General features: G+C 37.7%; 1 protein-coding gene across 1 annotated transcript in view; it reads left to right on the top strand.

Moving 5' to 3' along the window:
* Positions 1-23,956, top strand: part of BARD1 (BRCA1 associated RING domain 1) — a 76,597-nt gene that overhangs the window by 34,019 nt on the left and 18,622 nt on the right. The window contains exons 6-10 of the mRNA XM_065880310.1: positions 4,587-4,667; positions 6,338-6,510; positions 16,569-16,677; positions 22,887-23,019; positions 23,602-23,694. Of these exons, the coding sequence (XP_065736382.1) occupies positions 4,587-4,667; positions 6,338-6,510; positions 16,569-16,677; positions 22,887-23,019; positions 23,602-23,694 (589 nt within the window). The remainder of the gene's footprint in view (positions 1-4,586; positions 4,668-6,337; positions 6,511-16,568; positions 16,678-22,886; positions 23,020-23,601; positions 23,695-23,956) is intronic.

The raw sequence follows: 23,956 nt of genomic DNA, 5'->3' as shown, positions 1-23,956 counted from the left end.
CTGGGGATTAGAACGTGGACATTGTTGGTGGCAGTGTGGGTGTTGTCAGTTTTCATCCACATCACTGAACTACCTTCTCTGCTTTTCCTTTGTACTTAGTGCACTCAGTTCTTTGTATAACAGCCAAAGTCGTCTGACCAAAGCCATAACTTGTCTTTTCTGTGCTGCCCTACCAATAACTTCCCGGCTCACTTAAAATAAAATCCACAGTCCTCCTTATGGCCTGTACAGACCTCTGCTCAGACGCCACCTCTTCAGAGAGACTTTTCTGAATATACATAAAATAGCAGTCTCTGCCATATGCTTAGCTTGTTTTGTTTTTCTTCCTATTATTATTTCTTGACATCATTATTAGAGATCTTTTTGTTTCCTGTCTTTCTCTTCAGAATGAGAGCAAGAGTTGTTTGTTCAGTGTTCTGTCTTCAGTGTCTAGAACTCTGCCTGGTATGTAATAGATTGATATTTGTTGAATAATTGAGCGATTTTCCCACTTAGCCATGATCTGAACCCTCTTCTTCTGACACTGAACTTTAATGCTACCAATACTTGGCACATGTTCTTTTTTCTGCCTCTTATATCCTTTCCTCTGAATCTTTCTCTTTTCCCTCATGATCCTTTGTATCTAACGTTCAAAATCTAGCTTATAGCCTGCCTTCTGAATCAGTCTTTTACAGAATTCCCAGAGTTGGTTTTTCCTCTATGGTGACATTGTTTTGTTTTCATTTATATGTTTTTAGCTTTCTGTTTATTATGTGACTCCTCAATTTGACTTTGTGGTTATGTGGAGTTTATTGCCCGTTTAAAATGTAATTTCAAAATGTGAGTAATAACTTCATGCTTCAAAAATAAGAATAAAAGTATTTACAGTGGAAAGCCTCACTCCCATTTCTGTCCTCAGCCACCCTCTTGCTGACAAGCCCTTGCTTACTTTCTTGTGAATTTCTTTATACAAACATAAGTAAATGCTTTCCATATTAGTACACACTTTTCTGTACATTCTATTGTAGCATAGCGTTCCATGAATTTTTATTATTTTACTGGTTCCTTACTGATGGATGCCTGTGTTTCCATTGTTCTGCTTTTATAAACTGTGCTGCAGTGAGCAATCTTTGTTTCATATGTGAGCAGGTATATCCTTAGGATAAGTTCCTAGAAGTGGGACTTTTGGGTTAATGTAAAGCATCTGTTAACCTTATTTATCTTGAAACACTCTGTACTTGGCAGTAGAAGTCTCTTATTAAATATCCAGATTGCCTAAATATTCAGGCTGCCTGAATGTAGACAGTTACTATATCATCAGCAGATAATGTTTATGTTCTCAGTTCTCAGATCCTTTTCTCCTCAGGATCATGGGCTCATGGGCCAGCCAACTAGTTTTTGGACATTCAGTGCCATTTGCATGCATACCTTAGACAGAATTATTCTTGAATTCTTTATTTATACATTTATTTTCTTACACTATGGAATTTCAAGCAGGATATTTATTAATACTGTGTCTGGGATGTTGTGAGTATCCTTATTCAACCAGAACAAAAGTTGAGATTCACTGTGCTCTCTTCATGCCCCCATGTTTGTACTTGAATATCTATGTCACCTATGGCTAAAGTGATTTTGAGAACATTATGTTATAAACAAGTGATTTTTATGAGGAAGCATTATGCCTACTAGAAACTAAGATAAACACTCATTGTTTATTCTTCTGATTTAATAAGAAAAATCTTAGTATTTGACATTTCATTATACAGAGAGAAAAATTTGATTTGTTATTCTGTTTTTTCACCTTTGCTTGAGAATTTGTTGATGCTGGAATAAACTGCCCCAAAGTTCTCTAGCACAGATTCTTCAAATGGTAACGATTACTCATAATTCACGCCATGGCAGTGAATGTATTAGAAATAGAAGAATGGCTTGAAGTTGACATGCCATGATGTATTTAAGGTGCAGACATGATAGGTAATATTTTGAAGGCAACTTAAAAGGGATGGTATGCCTAACATAACAAAGGTGATGAGGATTTCTTAGGTAGAGAGAAAATCCCTTGTGAGGCATCTCCTTTAGGGTTTGACTTTGTAATCATTCATTATACCTTAAGGCAGTCATGTTATATTGTGTGTAAAATCATGTTATTACTTATCCTCCATACTGGCTTCCTCAGACAATAACAAAGGACTCAAAAGCAAACTGGCATCTGTGATATTTTCAAGATTTCAATTTCTAGAGCACCTCTTGGAGTCAGTCTCCATTTTTCCCTTTGTCACCCACCATCTTTGTAATACCAGTAACTTACTGTCACGATGGCTAGGTTGTCCGAGTCATCTGTGAAATTATTTTATTCAGTAAATAACTAAGACACCCAGAAAATGTTTAAAAAACTTTAGAGCTCCATTCCAGATGACTAGACTTTTTTTTTTTTTTAAACAACACCTAGTTGCTAAAAGGAGAAATTTTAGGTACCTGGTTAGTTCATTTATGGGGAAAAGCTTAACCATTTGGCTAAGTCATCATTATTGTACTTAATTGTAATGTCCTGTACTATTTTTATAAAAATATTCTTAATAGTATTTTAGAAGAGCTAACCTTTATAAGGAAAAAGTTTTATTTGTGTGTGTGTGTATTTGTTTTTGGAAAGTTAACTTATACTACTGCCATATGCATGTATGAAGAATATTTCCTATGAATGAAAGGTTAGCAATAAGAAAATTCAATGTGACACTCATGTTCCCTTGTTTTCAGCCTTTAAGGTTTTATTTGAAAACACCAAGTCTTTAAAATTTTTTATAAGCCTTGGTAAATACTTTTTTCTTAGATGGTTTTCCCCCCCCGTGGTTTTAAGAGAATCTCAATTATTCTTTTAAGTTGTGAGAAGCCTAAAAGTGAGTGCTTATTACTCAGAAAATATTCTGTTTGGGAAGAAATTAATTTAAAGAAATCAGAAGCGGAAGTTAATTTGTTTCCTGGAAACTTTATATTGGTTCAAGCTTACGCAGTTACTTGGACCCTATCTAATTATCATAATTTTATTTATGTGCATGACATTAAATTTACATAAAGTAGAAGGAGAAAATATGACGAACTTTTAAGTACTAGGGAGGAAAAAGCAGATGGGGTATAAAAAGCAAGCAATTTGCAAATCAGCTATACATTTCAGGGAAGTATAGGGGTAAAATGTTAACAGAAGACACTTTTGATAATATGAAGAGGTGACATGAAAGAAAAATACCACTGGCTAGCACCCTGAAAAGAGATTCTGCTTTTAGCTTCTACACTGTCACTAATTGTCTATGGGACTCTTCCATTCCACAGTTGTGTTTATATTATTTTACAGGCTTCTTTAGGTTAATATGTTTTTGTGCTGGCCATGTAGAATTAGACTGAGGACATTTTTGAGAAGGTTTACATATATATTTTTGTGGATAGTTTCATTTTGAAGGTCAGGAATGCATGTGGTTCTGGCAGTTCATCTGCCCCAATATTCATGGGTTCGTTTAAAAAAAACCAAATTTGTATCTTGACAGATTTTCCTGAGCTCATTTGGAACTGACTTGAATATAGTGCAAAAGGTGCTAAGTGTATGTTAACTTGTGCTAGCGGTGTAGAATTTGTACCTCTAAGGAACTATGGGAAATATTTTTTTTATTGGAAGTGGGGCAATTGATTTGAAACATACAGAATACTTGTTTTTTTAGGCCCATTTAATATTTAAGGTCATTTTGCTAATTTAGGATCTTAAAAATATATGTTGTATGCAGGTTTGTTTTTTTTAGAAAACTGAGTAAGCTACCATCTTAAGATTTGCTGTATTTGAGAGGTAGTCCGAAACAATCCAATAAAAGCAAATGTTACTGTATTTAGGGGACTTAGTGACTTCTACATTTTCAAACCAACAGAGAAAAACTCATTTCAGAAGAGTGCTGGGGCTGGGAGTGGTAGGAGAGAGGAGACGTCCTTCTCCCTAAAGAAGCTCTTCTCAACACACATTGGCATGTATAATTTTTGTCATATGTGACTTTTATTTATTCAGCCTTTTTCAGAGTAAGCTGTCAGTTATTTTGGAGAAAATAAGCTTTGCTTTTGCCTAAAAAATATCTTTGAGCAAATAAGGTGAACATAAACAATATTTCGAGGATAAGTGGATTAACTGCCAATAAGACAACAGTTTTTGGCTTTCTAACATTCGTTTCACTGAGCAGCCCTCTTGGCTTTAGTTTTGTTTTAAACAGAAATCAGAAACCATTTTCATGTGTGCTCAGAAAGGATGTTTTTCACAAACGAAATGGTGACTTTAAAAACTTCATTTTGATCAGGTGATCTTTGGCTAGTGTCCTTGGTATTTTGAAATGAATTTTGATGCAGGTTGTTAATAGCAGAGATTTTGTACTCTGTATTCAGTGATGGACCACATGGCTTTGATGAGTTGGTACCTCAGAACAATCCATGCATACATAGCTTACCATTTATTGACTCATGAGCAATAGGCATAGAAAAGAAAAGATTTAAATTTTATCTTGAAGAAGGTAAAATCTTAATATTTTTTTTCTGTCCTTGATGATTTTTAATTTCTTTCTACCTTTTCATTTTTCTACTAGGGCGACATACCTTCTGTTGAATACCTCTTACAAAATGGAAGTGACCCGAATGTTAAAGACCATGCTGGATGGACACCATTGGTAGTTTCTAGTTGTTTGTTTTTTTATTATCATTCTGTTTATGTTTTATAGTTATTATAGTTTATAGTTATGTAGTCACCTATATATCATCCTCTACCACATATACAATCTCTTTTTAATCTGAAGAACTTATATTCTCAACAAATAAGAGTAAATGATTATGTTTTATCTAGCTTTTCTGTTGTGACGGGCGAAAAATTGGCTGCCTTTTGACTGACTACATTTAGATTTAAGAATCCAGTTACACCATATTGCTGAATTTAGCTCATTTATGGAGAGGTAACTGCTACAGCTGACACCCGGCTCCATTCTGCAGCATTGCATGTCATTGGAACCACATTTCTTGGAACAAAGAGAGGTCGGAGGAACTGGGTGTAGCAATGTATCACAAGGCAGTGATTCTTATCGAGGATCTGTCTTAGTCTCACTTATACCCTATCTAGGGTATGACACACAGAGGCAGTAGAAATCTTTGCTCATGTTAAACATCTTTTAAAGTCTTTGCTTATTATTACTAAAAAAAAAAAGCGTGAAGAGTAGTCTGGAAAAAGAATAGTACAAATACATGGGAACCAGTGCTATATCGGCTAATTACATTAGGACAGTAACATGTGTCTTGAATGCAGCCATAGAAGTGTTAAGAGATGAGGTGGATGCCCTTATTCTGTCTCATTAGAATAGGTGCACATAGGGTTTTAAAGTTGTATATAATGACTTCTCCTTGCCAGTTTTTAAAGCTGGGAGTGTTTATTCTGGATCAGAGTCACTTTGTTGGTTGGACTCCGCAGGCTGGCAAACCTTTTCAAAGAATGGTTAATTTTTCTTTTAAGCCACTAAGGCAAACTGTAGTAGAAGTTGGTGAGTGATTTAGAGGACCTGATGCCTTATTTGGATCCCTTTCTCCTAGAAATAGACCTACAGACATTTAATGTGGTGTATCGCCGAATAAGATTTCAATGTATGTACTTAAAAAGTATGGCATGCCAGAGGTTTATTAGAATACTACAGCACAGTGGCATTGTTAGCAGATCGTTAAACATAAGGAAAGATGTGTATGTAAAGCATCTTTGAACATTCATTCAGTAAGCTCTTTTTGAGTGCCTACTCTGTGTTTTTTCTGTTATCATTGGCACCAGCCATACAGTATCTGTAGCTTCAGCAGTTGGAGAGGCTTTTCTTATAAATACTCATTCTAGGGTATTCACTTTGTTGGGCGTGTATGTATACATGCAGGTGCACCGCTTAGCTTATGGCTAAGTCCCTGATTTGGTGAGTTCTATTCAGCCTTGGAGGATTTCAGATTTTATGCATGATCTGGTTGTTAAATATTTTCTGTGTTTTTTTTTCTTGTTTTAGATTTCTTACTGTAGAACAATTTAGGAGCCATAATGGGCCCAAAGCTATATTTTCTTCCAAATAAGAGAGCTTGACCCAAGGCTCAAATGAAAAAAAATCTTTTTCCATGAATAACATAAATCTTGATCGCCATTCATCTTACCATAAAGACTATTAATAGTGGCTTTTACTCTGTCAACAACTTATGGTTTAGTACGAGTATTTAGGTAAGAACCAATTTACTGATTGAGGTTCACATTTATTTTTCTGAAGTGTGGTTTTGTTATGATGCTGTTCATTGCTCTTCCTCATCACTCTTCTTTTTCTTTAATTAGCACGAAGCCTGCAATCACGGGCACCTGAAGGTGGTGGAATTGCTGCTCCAGCACAAGGCGTTGGTGAACACCACTGGGTATCAGAATGACTCACCTCTTCACGACGCAGCCAAGAATGGGCACGTGGATATAGTCAAGCTGTTACTCTCCTATGGAGCCTCCAGGAGCGCGGTGTAAGTAGTTCAACTTAAAAACTGTTTTTTTAGCTGACTTATTCTTGAATCAAGGTCTGTGATGAAACAGAGACTTTACTACCCAAGTTGATGGCTCTGTTTTCTTTCACAACTAAATTTAGATGTGGCCATTGTATTCTGGATTTAAAATCAGCGTTCATGCCCTTTTCCTTTATGATACTTACATATTTGAGGGAGATTTGCTCTTTTAATTCAGAAACAGTTGTCAAGTTAACTCTGGAAGCTTTGACCTTCTGGCAAAATTCACTTAGTTTTTATATTATATAAAGTGATTCATACTTATTAATAAGGCAAGAATTAGAAGCATATAACTACTTTGTATGCTTCCCAATACTTTAGAATTGTTTTAAATATTCTATTCCTTTTCTCCTTTTTTTTTTGCATATTTAGTGTAACCACAGTTAAAATGTGTAAGAATTCAGATGTTAGGCAAGTGCAGTCAAATTATTTCTTAGATTTTTTTACATCATTCAAATGAGCTCTGGGTAAATTGTTTTGCAGTGTTAGGGCAGAGAGACACATTAGTGAATGCTGGCGGCTGCATTTTAAAATTGCTGTTGTCAAGAGTGTCACAAGCAAATGCTGTATGTGGATTTTATATCTTTAATCTCTAACTTGGTTCATGTCTCCCTATATATTATTTTACTCTTTTCAGTTAATGAGGTAGTTGAAATGAAAATGCAAGTATTGCCTCTCTGTGCCAGCATTACTTCTACAGGTTTGGAAGGAGCACACAAAAGTCAGGACTTAACGCTGGTTACAGAGGCAAATAAGGATTACAAAATGCAGAGCTTCTAGGTTGTAATTTTTTTTTATAGGTAATCATATAATGTAACTGAAAAACAAGTTAATAACACAGGAATATACCATACCTTGGTGCTGTTAGTTTTGATATGTGGTTTTTCTTTTTTTTTTTTTTTTTTTCGGTACATGGGCCTCTCACTGTGTGACCTCTCCTGTTGCGGAGCACAGGCTCCGGACGCGCAGGCCCAGCGGCCATGGCTCACGGGCCCAGCTGCTTTGCGGCATGTGGGATCTTCCCGGACCAGGGCATGAACCCATGTCCCCTGCATTGGCAGGCGTACTCTCAACCACTGCGCCACCAGGGAAGCCCCTGTAGGTGTTTTTAATATCCTTTATTTCCCATCACATGTAATAAGATAGGGCAAGCTCAGGGAATACATATCTTATATTTTTCAGTTTTTCTGTTTTTTTACATACACAGTGTGTATTTATGTGTGTGTGTATACATATATATACATATCTAACAGATATGACCCTCCTGTGGGCATAGCAATCCATTTGATAGAGCAAGTGGTTGCTTGGGTCAGGTGAAACAGAATAGTTTCTATTCATGGGTTCTTAAATCAGCCGTGACTACTCTAATGAATGGAGGACTAGTCAGGGCATTAGGGATTCCAGCTTTTATTTGTGGCTCCATTATTGACTTTATAGCCTCAGGCAGGTTAGTTTCTGTGCCTTGGTGTCCTTACCTATAAAGCATGGGTGATGCCGGCTGCTTTTCTATTTCTTCAGAGCATAGTGAGGATTAATGAGCCAAAACACAGGGCCTGTCTTATGGTGTGTGCATCATGATTCTTCACTACATCGTGAAGCTCATTAATACACAAGGTGAGGGCCTGAGACAGTGAGCGGGTCCGCTTTCACAGGTGCCTTCTCAGATAGCTGTGTTGTTCTCAGTAGGCTTACATAGTGAAGTGGCAGTTTTAGGTACATCGATAGCCCAGCACTGTCCAGTAGATCTTTCTGCACTCATGAAAATGCTCCATATCTGTGCTGGGCACTCAGTAGCTACTAGACATCTGTTACTATTCAACACTTGAAATGTGGCTATTGCTACTGAGGAAATAAATTTTAAAATGTATTTTAATTAATTTAAATAGTCACATATGCCAAGTGGCTACTGCATTCCAGAGAGCTGGTTGACATAATTAGGATAGTAGGGAAGGAAGGTTTATTTGGTGACAGAAGTTGGGAATGATGTTGGATAGAGGATAATAAGGCAACTATAGGGCAAATGCAAGAGTCGATTTAATCTAGGGTATAACAGGTGGGGAGCTGTTTCTAAACATCCTTATTTTGTGGACTACTGGTCATTATACTTAAGTATTTTCTGTGTTTTCTGCTTTCTGTTTTATTTTGTGGTAGTTGTTGTTGACCTGATTGGCTTTGCCATTTACTAACTGGTTTCCTTTTCAGATTACTTTTCATAAAGCAGCCCAAGAACTTTAAAAATATGCAATTCTGGTCAAATGACTTACTTGCTTAAAACCCTTCACTGGCACCTCTTAATGTTTTTAAAATAAAAGTCAGACTTTAGAACATGGTTTGTAGGGACCCAGACAGTCTGGCTCTCCTCATCCTTCCAGCCCCGTCTCTCCACAGTTCCCCCTGTCCCCCTTCTCCTTCAGCCTTTTTTTTCGCACTAGCATTTCTAAATTTTTATTTCCTTAAAAGGTACCAAGCTGTTTTGCTTCCTAACCTTTAAATATGCTTTCCCTTTGTCTGGAGTATTCGTTTTTGGTGGTCAGTTTCTCATTCTTTGGGTTTCATCTTAGGTATCATTTCTTTCTGGCTGGCTTTCCCGAATCCTTTGTCTGTATGTGACGCTTCCTCCCAGTCATAGACCAGAGGTGGTAGTGCACCTGCCTCTTACTATCTTCTCATTAGGTAGTATGCTCTAGGTACCAGGGATCGTGCCTGCTCTCCCAGGCCCTGCCGAGTGCCTAACGTAGTCTGTTTATTTGTAGAGTGAATTAGTAAGTGTTCGAATGCATAAAAAGATGGTATATTTTTTCCTCTCCTGATAAAAGGGGCTGATGAGCTGAGAATAGGAATTGCTACCCTCTGCTCCCAACTTGACTATAATTGTGAAGAGAATGTCTAAAACCAAGTTTCCGTAAGCTCCACCTTGTCTAGGCCGGTGGAATGGGTTCCTGGTAGATGTCAGAGTAAATGATACGTGCTCCCTGAGCAGAATGGTAGTCTCTTGCCCATTAGGCACCCATGTTACCTTTTGTGGGATCACAAAATAATTTCCCAAAGTAATTCCTCCAGCCTTGGCATTTTTAAGGTCCATTTTTCTTTCTGCCAGTGTTCTATCTATTGTCTTTCTAGAGTTAAGTACTTGGCAGGTGAGAATAGGTGGAGTTTGTTCCTGTGCCTTCCTCCATCCTTTAAGGAGAGCATGGGGAGCGGGGCATGGGGACTATATAGGGTTCTTACTACTCTTTTTTTTTTGCCTGAAGTTCTTGTTCCTTTTAAGCCATTAATATCTCAGACTCCAGACTCTGAGTTGGCAAACACGCTTTTCTTTTTTTCTCTGTTACTCTTTTTTTTTTTTTTTTTTGCAGTATGCGGGCCTCTCCCGTCGCAGAGCGCAGGCTCTGGACGCGCAGGCTCAGCGGCCATGGCCCGCGGGCCTAGCCGGTCCGCGGCATGTGGGATCCTCCCGGACCGGGGCACGAACCCGTGTCCCCTGCATCGGCAGGTGGACTCTCAACCACTGCACCACCAGGGGAGCCCTCTCTGTTACTCTTAATGTATCTCTTTTCTCAATAACCAGGACTAGACTCTTTCCATCCCTGGGAGAAGAGTAGAGACCTTCTCCCTACTCTTAGAGTAGAAGAAAGTAGTAGAAGAAAGGGCAAAAACTATTCTTTTATCTTTCCTTCTTTAGGGCTTGGTACTTTGACTAATTGAAGTTGTAGATAAGTAGGGTCCTCTTGCTTATTCTAAATTTCTAAATGGCATTCTTTAGCTCTAGAACAGACATTTTGGCAACCTTTATTATCTCAAAGTTGAAGTCTTCTTTCTACTTAGATGCCTTCTTTTCCTGGGTTTCCAATGAAATGCTGTTAGATTTTCTCATTCTCTTCTCCATCACTCCCTTTACTTCTTAAACCTCCCCAGTTGTTTTACCTACTACTTGTATTCTAGTAGGAGTGAACAGACAGTTATATTAGTGGTTACAGAACAGTATGATACAGGCCTTCATAGCTCAATGCCCCAAGATTCTATGAAAATCCAGGGTAGGGGCTAGAAATATGACTAAAGGATGTCATGAAAGGCTTTCTAGAGGAAGTAGCACTTCAGCTGAATTTGAAGAAAAAGAATAGGAGGATGGGCTTTTCAGAAAGAGGATGATGGGTGCTAAGGTACTACGGCCAGACTGCTTGTTGGTTCACTTCTAGGAGCTGATACAAGCCTGGAATGAAGGGAGGGAGGAGGATGAGATGAGAGGCCAGAGAAGGTGGGCAGAAGCAGTGAAAGGCCTTGTGTGCTGAAGAGTTCAAATTTTTTTTTTTTTTTTGTGGTACGCGGGCCTCTCACTGCTGTGGCCTCTCCCGTTGCGGAGCACAGGCTCTGGACGCGAAGGCTCAGCGGCCATGGCTCATGGGCCCAGCCGCTCCACGGCATGTGGGATCTTCCCGGACCGGGGCATGAACCCGCGTCCCCTGCATCGGCAGGCGGACTCCCAACCACTGTGCCACCAGGGAAGCCCTAGAGTTCAAATTTTAAGTTGAAAACTTTCACCTCCACACTGGGCAGGAAGTTCAGTGAAGAGGTGTGTCCAGTAATCTAGGGGACAAGTGATGAGAGTCTGAATTAAAGTCGTGACAGTAGCAGTGGGGGGTGGAGGGGGAATTGGCTGTTTTTATCAACTTATTCCTTCACATGAAGTTTGGTTTACTATGTTAAGTTTCAAGAATATCCTATTATGATTTTGATTAAAATTGGGTAAGTGTATAGATAATAGTGGATTAATAAAGTTGATTTCTCACTCAGGACCATGGTATGTTTCTCTGTTTGTTTAAGTCTTCTGTTATACATCTTAGTCAAGTTTTTAATCTGTTTTATATATGTGTGTTTGTATACCCATGGAACTAACTATTTATTGAGATTTTCCTAGGTATTTGAGCCTTTTGTTGCCCTGGTGAAGTGGATATTCTGTTAATAAATAAAACTTGTTATTCCTGATATAGAGGAAAGCTGTTGATTTTGGTATGTTTCTCTTATACCTAGCCAACACCTAATTTGAAGGATTTAATGGTCATTTATTAACTTTTATTTCTTACTGCCTTTGTCACAGCTTCCAGAACAATAAAATAGTATTGATAGTTGGCATGCTTGTTTTATTCTCATTTTTAAAAAATAGTGACTGTAGGTTTATAAGTCACTATTAAAATCAATATTAAAAATAAAGATCTTCTCATACAGATGGCCAACAGGCACATGAAAAGGTACCCATATCACTAATTATTAGAGAAATGCAGATCAAAACCACAGTGAGGTACCTGCCACCTCACACTGGTCAGAATGGCCACCATCAAAAAGTCTACAAGTAATAAATGCTGGAGAGGGTGTGGAGAAAAGGGAACCCTCCTACACTGTTGATGGGAATGTAAATTGGTGCAGCTGCTATGGAAAACAGTATGGAGACTCCTTAAAAAACTAAAAATAGAGCTGCCATGTGATCCAGGAATCCCACTCCTGGGTATACACCTGGAGAAAACCATAATTCGAAAGGCTGCATGCACCCTGATGTTCATTGCAGCACTGCTTACAATAGCCAAGACATGGAATCAACCTAAACGTCCATTGACAGGAATTGATAAAGAAGAGGTGGTATATGTATAAATACAATGGAATATTACTCAGCCATGAAAAAGAATGAAATAATGCCATTTGCAGCAACATGGATGGACCTAGAGATTATCATACTAAGTGAAGTAAGTCAGACAGAAAAAGACAAATACCATATAATATCACTTTTATATGGAAGCTCAAATATGATGCAAATGAACTTATTTACAAAACTGAAACAGACCCACAGACATAGAAAACAAACTTATCGTTACCAAAGGGGAAAGGGGATGGGGGAGGGATAAATTAGGAGTTTGGGATTAACAGATACAAACCACTATAAATAAAATAGATAAGCAACAAAGTCCTACTGTATAGCACAGGGAACTGTATTCAATATCCTATAATAAACCATGGTGGAAAAGAGTATGAAAAAAATACACATATATGTGTATATATGCATGTATAACTGAATCACTTTGCTATATACCAGAAAATAGCACAACATTGTAAATCAACTATACTTCAATTAAAAAAAAAAAAAATCTTCCTCCCAGTTATTTTACCATTTTTAAACAAGACTGTATTTTATTTTATTAAGTGATTTTGAGATGATCTTAGACTTTTTGCCTGTTGATGTCATTAACACATTTAAAAATATTACACCATGTTACATGCCTGGGATAAACGACTTAGTGTATTGTGTTATTCTTTAAACAAATACTTTACATTAGTTTGCTAGGGTTTTATTTAAGACTTTTGCATCTATAGGTGTAAGTTAGAATGGTTTGTTTTTTAGGTTTCATTTTTTGCCCTCAGATTTTGATATGAAAATCATACTTACAGCTTCTTAAACATAATCAGGATGCTTTCCACCTTCTCTGGTCTGGGGGATGTGAATGGAGTATCTTACAGAAATAATTCCCACCCTGCCTCCTGTTTTCCATCCCCTGTCCCTTGTCTCCAACCTGATATAACATTATTTATTTTGATAACTTTCATACTGTATAATATTTGGAGATCTCTCTCAATTTGGTTACTAGTTGTTATCACTCTGAAATACTAATGTATTAATAATAGAGTGCAGGAACTAAAGAGAAACGGACTTTTTGTTATCCCATTAAATTTATTCTGAAATCGTCCCTGTGGACTATAATACAAAGTTTACGTATTTTATAGTTTTATCTGAGGCCATATGTGTACTTCTGACTTTGTCTTTTATTTTGATTTAATTTTAATATTCTAATACTTTACTGTTTTCTTAAAGTCACATTTTGCTTAGAGTAATTTCTTATGTGCTTTGAGCTTTTGCTGTGCAAACTTTGGCATTTTTTAAATGCCTCTTACATTTGAATGCAGTGTTAATTCATTTAACTCTGAATTTACTTGTGTTTTGCATGAGAAATTTACTTCTTAAGGACTAAAATGAGAGTCCATTTCCTAAGAAGGAAAATTTGTTCTATATTAACTTCAGATGTGAGAATAAGGTTCATATCTTCTATACTTCTTTGTTGCTCAAGAATATTTATATTGATAACTGTTCAAAACCTCATTGGCTATCCATCTGCACTGCCTTCTGTGCATCCCAGTGTGAACTTAAAACCAAAGCTATTCCAGTCACATCAGAACTATTTTTTTTTTTTTTTTTTAACAGAAATACAGAGTTTAGGATTTGTTACTTGGTCTGCTATTAACAGAGTTTTCCTTGCAAGGATGTAGAATTCTTAATTAGAAAATAGTATATAGACCATTGGACTTACTAATTATTCCACTGCCCTAGTTAATGTTTAAAAAATTAATCTGTAACAGATAATTTATGTTTTATAGCGTTTAAAAAAACATGTTGCTCTTTTGAATTTCTCTGCTTTTTCTTGCTTTGCCGCAATTCAAGTGACTTGAAAACTTAAAATCTATGTTTGCAATTTCATAGTTGTTCATAAAGGATTTCATCATGGACCATCTTGGTAGTCTGTCATGCATGATAGGTTTAGCATTAGTAAAAAAGCCTTTTTGCATGTGTGTTTGGGATTGAATGATCTATATGTGCAAGTGCAAGTTTAAATTTGCCCATCTCTCCTTCTCCCCTTCTACTGGTGGTAAAACTCATCTTGGGCACAGTTGTAGGCGGGTGTCTATTCTATCATTCTTGAGGGGAAGAGGACATTGAAGTGCTATACTGTATTCTGAACTCTACCTTTGGGGTAAAGCCAAAATGTTAAACTCCTGAAAAAAAGCTGAAGTGTTAAACTTCCTTTTTATTAGCCTTAGTGATTAAAAAGAATCCTAGTGAGGAAAGGACTTTTCAGAGTCATCTAGTTTATACTTTTTATCTTTACATTGTACATTCATACTTTTTATCTTTTATGTTGTACCATATAGGAAAACATAAATCTACTCCTATTTTAATGTTGCTAAGAAACCAGGTTTCTGTCCTTCCCTTTAGTGTATATCTAAATTGTCATTACAAAGCATACATGAAGTATGTCATAAAATTGGAGAAAATAAAGAGAAGAGGTCAACACTGGAGATGTAACTTATGTTCCTATATCTTCATTTTGTATCTGTCTCCCCCCAAATGCCAATCTGTTAATATTAATAGCAAGGAATTATTGAGCACTTACTATCTGCCACGCACTGTTTTAAGTGCTTTTAATACATTAATTCACTTGGTCCTTACATATATTAATCCGACGAAGTAGGTTGTATTCTCGTTTTACAGATGAGGAAACAGAGGCATAGGAGGTTAAATACCTCTAAAGTCATACAACTATTGAGTGGCAGAGCTGGAATCTAAATTCAGGCCATCTGATTGTGTAACTCTAGCTCTTAGCTACCCTGCCTCTATTGATGATATCCCTTCTGCTTACAACCATCTAGGGAGCTGTTCAGGGTTTCTTGTGCCCTAAGGAGACAGTCCACCTCTTCAGTACCATCCTTTTTGTTTCTGGTCACAGCTTACATTTCCAGAACACCCCATTTTTCTGTGCATTCTCTCTCTTCTCTTTCTGTCTTTCTCCTCCTTCTTCTCTTCTGTCTTTCTTGCTCTTCTCTTTGGTTTTAAATTTTTTGGTGTTTCTCATTTGCCACACTAGCTCACTTCAACGCCTTCGCAGAAGGCCTTCGCTACTCTCTGCTGGGAGACTCATTCTACTTCTGTACCTCCTTTTATTCTTTCTCCTTTCACATCTAAGCAGCTTCACCAGGCTTTTAAGTTCTTCCTATTTTCTTTCCTCTGCTTTTGCCCCACTGAGCTCTGTGCAGACCTTATATCTCATTGGTTCTTACGGGAGCACAGACTCTGGACGCGCAGGCTCAGCGGCCATGGCTCACGGGCACAGCCTCTCCGCAGCACGTGGGATCTTCCCGGACTGGGGCACGAACCCGTGTCCCCTGCATCGGCAGGCGGACTCTCAACCACTGCGCCACCAGGGAAGCCCCCACACTGCATTTTTTTACATGAACATTAATGACCATTATATAGATACCATGTAATCTTAAAAAAACAGAAAATTTTAAAAGAAATGTTCATTTTAGAAAAATTTTCTGCCATGGTATAATAAATTAAAATCATTTTGAAACCATATGTAAAGAAGTGGAATAATAGACATGGTGCTGTAGTTTTAACAATTTATTTATGATTGGAAGACTAGTCATGGGCAATATGGAATATTGTTGGAATGAATAGAAGGAAAATGTGACCTTGTCAAGTCATTGGAACCTTTCTCTCTGTTTTCTAATCTATGAAATAACCATTGTACGATGTTTCTGAGGTCTCTTCCAGTATAATATTCTGTGACTCGTGAATTAGTGCATGCTGGGAATTCTGTGTCAGCATGTTCTCTGCAGCACGTCAGTTTGCTCTGTGATGGCTGTGATTATTGTAGATTATAGTGTACATACATAGTAAAATTAATTTAAAAAGTGCCCTGTTTACTACTTTATTAAATTGTCATGTGGCATAGTTTTCCTTCTAGTGGATCTAAATTCCTGTCTTGTGAATTTATCTAATTTCTGTATTTGTTTATATAGACTATGGAGCCTATAATAGCTACAGTAAATGATTTTTACTTGCATTTGAAAGCATCTCACCCCATAGTGATTAATGATTATGAAGCTATATTTTAAAATATGAATATGAATACACAAGAATACAGAGTTGTGAAAAACTTCATGTGTAAGTAACAATAAATTCAGTTAGAAATACCCCCTATAATGGTCTGGTGTCAAATTGAAATTTTATATCTTTTTTCTATTCAGCAGCTTGTGGTACTTGATCCTTATGCCTTATGTGAATTCTTGAGTCATTTATTTTAGTAAAAATTGTATATTATTAAGGAAGTCGAAAAAGTTGTTCCACTAGTGTATTCATTTAGTTAAGAATCAAATCACACATTTTATTTACTTAAACCCATCTGCGCTTATTTTACCAGTAACATATTTGGTCTGCGGCCTGTGGATTATACAGACAGTGAAAATATGAAATCGCTGTTGCTGCTACCAGAGAAGAATGAATCATCATCAACTAGCCATTGTTCAGTAGTGAGTATGGTTTTAGCTTTGGGAAATTTATGTATTTTATTGAAATCAGTCATAAAACGAACATAATGACAAAATTTCCAGTTAGCGAACTGCTTTCATTCACCAATTATTGAGCACTTTCTGCGTAGTAGCTATTGTGAATTCAAGTTCAAAGACATAATCAGAATAAATCAAAAAATATTTATTAACCTGCCCCCTCTATATTTTAGGCAGCACTCATACAGCAATAAATATGACTGATAGAACTCTTATTCTCAAGAAGCTTACGTTCTAGTGAGAACTAGGAAAGAAAAAGACTGTAAATATGTAAACTAATAAAATAATTTCGGAAACTTATAAATGAGTGCTTTGAAGCAGATCTTATAGAGTGTAACAGAGTGGAGAATGGGGGCTCCAAAAAAGACACTGTTTTAGCTGGGTTATCAAGGAGGGCCTTTAAAGAACCGATACTTGGTCTGAAACCTGAATGACGATGAGCGGGCATCCAGGTGAATATCTGGAGGACAAGTGTCCAAACAGAGGGAACAGCAAGTATGTAGGCCCTTCAGTGGATGACCCTGGTGTATTTGAAGATTAGAGAGAGGGTCATTATTGCTAGTGAATAGGGCATGTCTAAGAGTAATGGGAAACCATTGATAGGATTTAAAGCAAGGAATGGTATGATTTGATTTATGCTTTAGAAAGTTCACTCTAGCTGCTTTTTTTTTTTTTTTTTTTTTTTTTTTATGCGTTACGCGGGCCTCTCACTGTTGTGGCCTCTCCCGCTGCGGAGGACAGGCTCCGGACGCGCAGGCTCAGCGGCCATGGCTCACGGGCCCAGCCGCTCCGCGGCATGTGGGATCCTCCCAGACCGGGGCACGAACCCGTGTCCCCTGCATCGGCAGGCGGACTCCCAACCACTGCGCCACCAGGGAAGCCCACTCTAGCTGCTTTTTAAGCAAGAAACGTGGGGTGGCAGCAAGAGTGGAAGCAGGGAGATCACTTAGGACTGTTTCTTTGTGACAGGAGAAAGATACCGTCCTGGATTAAGGTAACAGCAGTGGAGATTATGAGAAGTAATGAGATTAGTATGTATTTTTGAGTTAATGCCACCAGAACTTTTGGATGGATTACATACAAAGTGTGGAGAAGGAGTAGAATTAATAGTGGAGAAGATGGTGGTGCCATTTACTGCCTTGTGGAAAGAATGCCTGTTCCTTAGGAACCTCTAGTTTAGTGGGGAATATGGATGTAAAAAAAATTATTACACACTGCAGTGAATTTGTAATACTTGCCATAGAAAATGTACAGTAGAATCATGAAGGAAGAAGCTGACTTTAGGAGGGATTAGAAGAGAAGGTGACAAGGTGTTTAAGGAAGCCTTTAAAGGTACAACTTTTAGCAGGGTATCTAAAAGAGTGCTAGTGGCTGCACGTAACGAAAACGTTCACTCAAATGCTTAAAGACAGCATATTATCTTATATAAAGATAATCCCAATATAGGATAGCTCTTAATTTGGTTAGTTTAGCAATTAGGTGGCTGCACCAAAGACCCAAATTATTTCTTTTGTTCTACTTCACCATCCTCCGCTTGGTGGCTTTGTCCTCACTAATCTCCTTCCTAGTGGCTGCAGGATAATTGCCACAATTCCAGATGTGACAGTGTCCAGCGTTAGGACCAAAACCTTTCCCAGAAGCCTTCCAGTGGACTTGCCCTTTATGTCTTACTGGTCAGGACTGGTCACACAATTGTTTTTGGCATACATTACGGTTGAAGATAGGGTCAGTCCTTGAAGAGTGGGTGTCTGAACAAAATTAGGATTCTCTTAGTGTGGAGGGAGTGAGGAATGGCTTTTGATTGCTTGCTGCAATCAGGTGTACGAAGCAGGGATGGCAGGCCAAATCTAAGGGACAGCTGGTCAGAGAAACAGAAACACGAAGGACCTTAGAAATTTGAGAAACTAGAGTTCAGTGTTAGAGGAGCATGAGGTGTGTTAAAGAGCAGTTGGAGGTAAAGAGATTGTGCAAGACCTTGAGTTCCCTGTGGAGGAGTTTAGACTTTATTCCCCAGTTAGTGGGGCGCCTTTAGCGTGTCTCTAAGTGGAATGGGACTCTGCAGGGGGTAGTTGGGGGCAGGCCGGGACTGAAGACTGGGTAGGAGGCTATTGAAGTGGGATCCAGGTGTGAAATGGTGAGGACTGGAACTACAAGTGGTGGGGGAAGGAGGAGGTGTGTGGAGAGGAGATGAGGGCTTTTAGAGAGACAGGGATGGTGGACGCACTGTATCTTAGCAACTGCCCAGATGGGGGAAAATGAGAGAAAAGAATGAGCTGAGATCTAGAACTGTTCAGAGAAGACTTCTTGTCTAGTGAGGGTAGTGGAATAGTGATTGACCCCATTGTTTAAGATAAGGAGGTCACCGAAAGTGTTTATAATTTGAGGTGGTCATAGGTGCTGTCACAGGCTGGTTACCCTTATACTTTGAAAACTCTTAATGTCCTGCTCTAGACTTAAGCCTTTTAAGTGTGCCCCATCTATAGAATTGGAAGACCTAGAAATTAGCAGTTTAATTTCCTCATTTTATAAATGAGAAAATTGAGATGTAGTGTGATTTGCCCAGGGTTAACCAGCCATAGGAAAAAAAGAACTTTTTTAATGGATCAATTAGAACTTAAATTTCTTAAATCTTAGGTCAGTATTCATTCAGTCCCATCATACCTAACTATAAATTGGCACTTTATTCATTTGGACTTGAACTCTGCTGGCAGAACATAAATAAGTTGTCATTTGCCAATGTTTCTTTTATGTAAAATCTGGGAAAGGATTATTTTAGATATGTCAAAAATAAAGATATATTTATGGTATTATCGGAATCTGAGAGTGGCAATCTTCCTTTTAATTCAACTATCCAATTACGATCCTGTTTTTATTAAATGTAAGAAACCTATACTTTCTTCATGTCACATGGACATAGCCTGTGAATATCGTTATTTACTATCTTAATGGTAGATCGTTGGCTAAGGAAACGACAATGAATGGTAAAATGTCCTTAAGTTGAAAGGGTTGTTTCTTTTTTTTTTTTTTTGCGGTACGCGGCCTCTCACTGCTGTGGCCTCTCCCGTTGCGGAGCGCAGGCTCAGCGGCCATGGCTCACGGGCCCAGCCACTCCGCGGCATGTGGGATCCTCCCGGACCGGCTGTGTCCCCTGCATCAGCAGGCAGACTCTCAACCACTGCGCCACCCGGGAAGCCCCTGAAAGGGTTGTTTCTTTACGTGTACTCATTAAAATCAAGCTCTGGGATCTGCTTCCCCAGCCACTATCAGACTCCCTTTCACTCATCTTTTTCAGCCACATAGGCTGCCTTGCTGTTTCTTGAATCCCCCCCAAACACGGTCCCATTTCAGGTCCTTAGCATGAGCTGTTTTCTCCACCAGGAACAAATGTAGGGAGCCAGATGTACACATGGCATATGCTTCCTCACTCCCTTAGACTCCTTGTATAGTTTTTCAGGTCCTATTATTGGTAAACTCATTAGTTTGGATAAATTCAGAATAGCTAATTTTTCTAAGAGAAAGTTTCATATCTAATTATTCCTTAAATAAAAGTGTATTTAATGCCAGTGTACATAATATCTAATCTCTCTAAAAGCAGAGTATTGAAACTTTTGGATGTTTTCTGAACATCTTTTGAAACTCCTGGTTCTGAGACCTCTGCTTACTCTCAAATCAGATGCCTTCCCTACTCCCACCTCCCACCCCATATCAGACATGTGGCTTTGATAGCTGTTTGCTTTATTATATTCTTTTTTTTTTTTTTATATGCGGTACATGGGCCTCTCACTGTTGTGGCCTCTCCCGCTGTGGAGCACAGGCTCCGGACACGCAGGCTCAGCGGTCATGGCTCACGGGCCCAGCCGCTCCGCGGCATGTGGGATCTTCCCGGACCGGGGCACGAACCCGTGTCCCCTGTATCGGCAGGTGGACTCTCAACCACTGCGTCACCAGGGAAGCCCAATTTTATTCATTTTTTAAAGAGCTTTCCTTAACTATGAAAAATTAGTGCTAGTTTCTCTTTTTTATTCTAATTTAGAAACTGGATAGGAAAATGCTTGACCCACTTTGGTGCTTTCCTGAGGTTGGTGGAAATAGTATCATACGCTATATTTAGAATTGATATCTTTTCATTTGTTATTTCGTGCAGAGAACTACTTTAGCTGAAGTGGAGTTATATAAATTGAAAAGTAATGTGTTCCATTTAGAGCTATTTTATGGCACTTATTTGTATAACTGACAAAAATATTTGAAATGCTGTTTTTTAATATTATCATTGTATAGCAATTGAATGATTGATAAAGTAAACAACTATTTTCATCTTATGGAGTGTTTACAGTGTTTAGGTTAGGCATGGTTACCTCATCTTATAATTTAGTGAATAGGAAAGATAAGTGGACAGAAATGTGATGTCAGTATGTGTGTGGTGTGTGCACAGCATATACAGGAAAACCTTTGCAACTTGAACCTTAGAGAAGGAAGTAATTCAGTAAGCCGAACTTTTAAGTGTTGAATATTGCCATTAAAAAAACTTTTTATAGAAATCTTTTTTAAAATGTCTTGAATACACACTTAAATACATAGTAGAATCTTACTTAATGTATTTTGAGTGAATGAATTATTGAGATCAATCTGTTTACAGTTGTAGCCAACAGTTTATGTGTAATATGTACAGCATCAGACTGGATAAATTAAATTATCACTACTCAGATTTGTGAAATGAATATTTAAATATCAGTTTTCTCCAATCTACTTGCTGAACTATACTATACTGCTGAACTATACCTGCAGTGTTTCACTCATGTTCTGTGGAACTTTTGAGAGCCCAGATGTCCAGAATACATATACACTCATACACTTAGGAGGACCCTTTGTATGGTGTTTGAAAATTAAAGTATTATGTTTGGCTTTTTATCTTGTAATACAGTAGTGCTGATTTACGTTTTCTTTCTTATCTGCTGGGTCATTGCTTTTCTTTTTTCCGGTAGCTTTTGGCTAACTCTCACTCCAATTTCATTTATTAAATTTCTGTTGGCTGCTATTGAAAACACTGTCCCGTTGCTTCTTTGAATCTTTCATGTCTGATCTTTAACGGTATCCATTGGTGCCTCCTGTTTATTCTTGTCTTTTTTGTCTTCTGTAAGTTCTAAGTCTTTCTATTAAAATGAAAATATTAGTCTTTGTTAGATCACTTCCCTTTTCATAAGCTGCATTGACTTACTCTTACTACTGTTGGTGAACCTGATGTAACTTTGGTATTCCTTTGTCTGTTTTCACTTTCTTGGTTTCGAGAGGTAACTGTTTTAGTGTTAACATTTTGTTTTCTGTCTTTGAGATCAGTGCTGTTCTAGAAGTCTTAGTTTTCTTTAATTTTTTATGTAATCTCGGTTTAAATTAAAAAGACCAAGTTGACTTTAACTCTATTGGAATAAGTTAGTGGGGGGGAGTTAGAGAATTGATCATTTTAAGTGGGTATTTTGGGTTACTTTAAAAAAAGGGGGGAGTGCTTACTGGTGACAGAATGAAGTTGTAAAACCCTAGAGAGACCCAATTTAGCAAGGAGGGACTTCCTAGTGGCACAGTGGTTAAGAATCCGCCTGCCAGTGCAGAGGACACAGGTTCAATCCCTGGTCTGGGAAGATCCCACATGCCGTGCGGAGCAACTGAGCTCGTGCGCCACAGCTACTGAGCCTGAGTTCTAGAGCCCATGAGCCGCAACTACTGAGCCCGTGCACCACAACTACTGAAGCCCACGCGCCTAGAGCCCGTGCTCCGCAACAAGACAAGCCACTGCAATGACAAGCATGTGTACTGCAGTAAAGAGTAGCCCCCTGCTCGCTGCAACTAGAGAAAGCCCCCGCGCATCAATGAAGACCCAATGCAACCAAAAACAAATAAATAAAAAATAAAATAAATTTATTAAAAAAAAATAGAATCAAGGAAAGAAGACATCCTGGGTATAGACAGCTAGCCCAAGTAGTGTTTTATTGGGAGAAGGGGGTAAAGAAATAGAAAAACAGTTATTCAAATGCATTGAGCATTAAGGTTCAATGGAAATTTTGGGGAATTACTAGATAAACTAAGGAATGAAATCCAAGCTTGTATCAATTGAAAGTCAGTTTAATTTTTCTCTAATCTTTAAATGTTTTTAACACTGGCCTCTCCTCTTCCACTGATAGGTAAACACTGGTCAGCGCAGGGATGGGCCTCTTGTACTTATAGGCAGTGGACTTTCTTCAGAACAACAGCAAATGCTCAGTGAGCTTGCAGCAATTCTTAAGGCTAAAAAATGTGCTGAGTTTGACAGTACAGGTGAGGATTATTTATTTATTTATTTATTTTTGGTTGAAGAAATTTTTAAATGGGTAATTCCATTGTAGAGCTCCCTTTGATAATTTATATGTTTTAACCATTGGGATCTGACTATATACTTTGAATCTGGTAATAATTCTAAAATGTTTTTACAGTTATAAACTACTTACTTACAAGTCTTAATTTAGTTAGGAAATATAAAGTTTAAAGCGTTGCACCTATTTTAAGACAGAACAATACATCAGAGCAATTTTATGAGTTTGCTAATGACAAATAAATTGTAATGCAGCGTAATGCTTTACTTCCTTAGTTATAATTTGAAATAGAAAAGAAAAATTTGTGTTGGCTACTGTGGCTTTAAGATATATGGTTTATGATCTGGTTTTTCATGTTGGTAGCCAGAATAGAGAATGAAAGTAAATAAAAGAAGTCTTATACCTAAGTATAAAAATTGTTGCCTTTCAAGAAAATTCAGGTATAAGTTTATAAAATGTAGACTAACTGGCTATAAAAAGCAGACTGGTTAAAAAAGTATTTCGGTTTACATTTCTGTTTCTCTTATTGCTTTTTTTTGTTTTCCAGTAACTCATGTCATTGTTCCTGGTGATACAGTTCAAAGCACCCTGAAATGTATGCTTGGGATTCTCAGTGGTTGCTGGATCCTAAAATTTGAATGTAAGTATTGGATTTGGGAGAATTACAAAACGAATTAAGTAATGAAATAAAATGAAATTGACTAATTTCATTTTTATAATACACTACTACCAATAATTATTTAAGGACCTTATGCTAATTTTTTTTTACCCCTGGTTAGTCACTGCATTTTGAAAAAGCGTCTCATATTAATGGTATCATTTAGATGTTCTTAGTAAATATCAACAAGTATGTTTCAAAATCTCTTATTCTACAGTACCAACTATTTTAATTAAGAGTAAAT

Source organism: Phocoena phocoena, chromosome 7 (assembly GCF_963924675.1).
Source record: "Phocoena phocoena chromosome 7, mPhoPho1.1, whole genome shotgun sequence".
Classification (NCBI taxonomy): Eukaryota; Metazoa; Chordata; class Mammalia; order Artiodactyla; family Phocoenidae; genus Phocoena; species Phocoena phocoena.
This window is presented reverse-complemented; position numbering and strand designations above follow the sequence as displayed.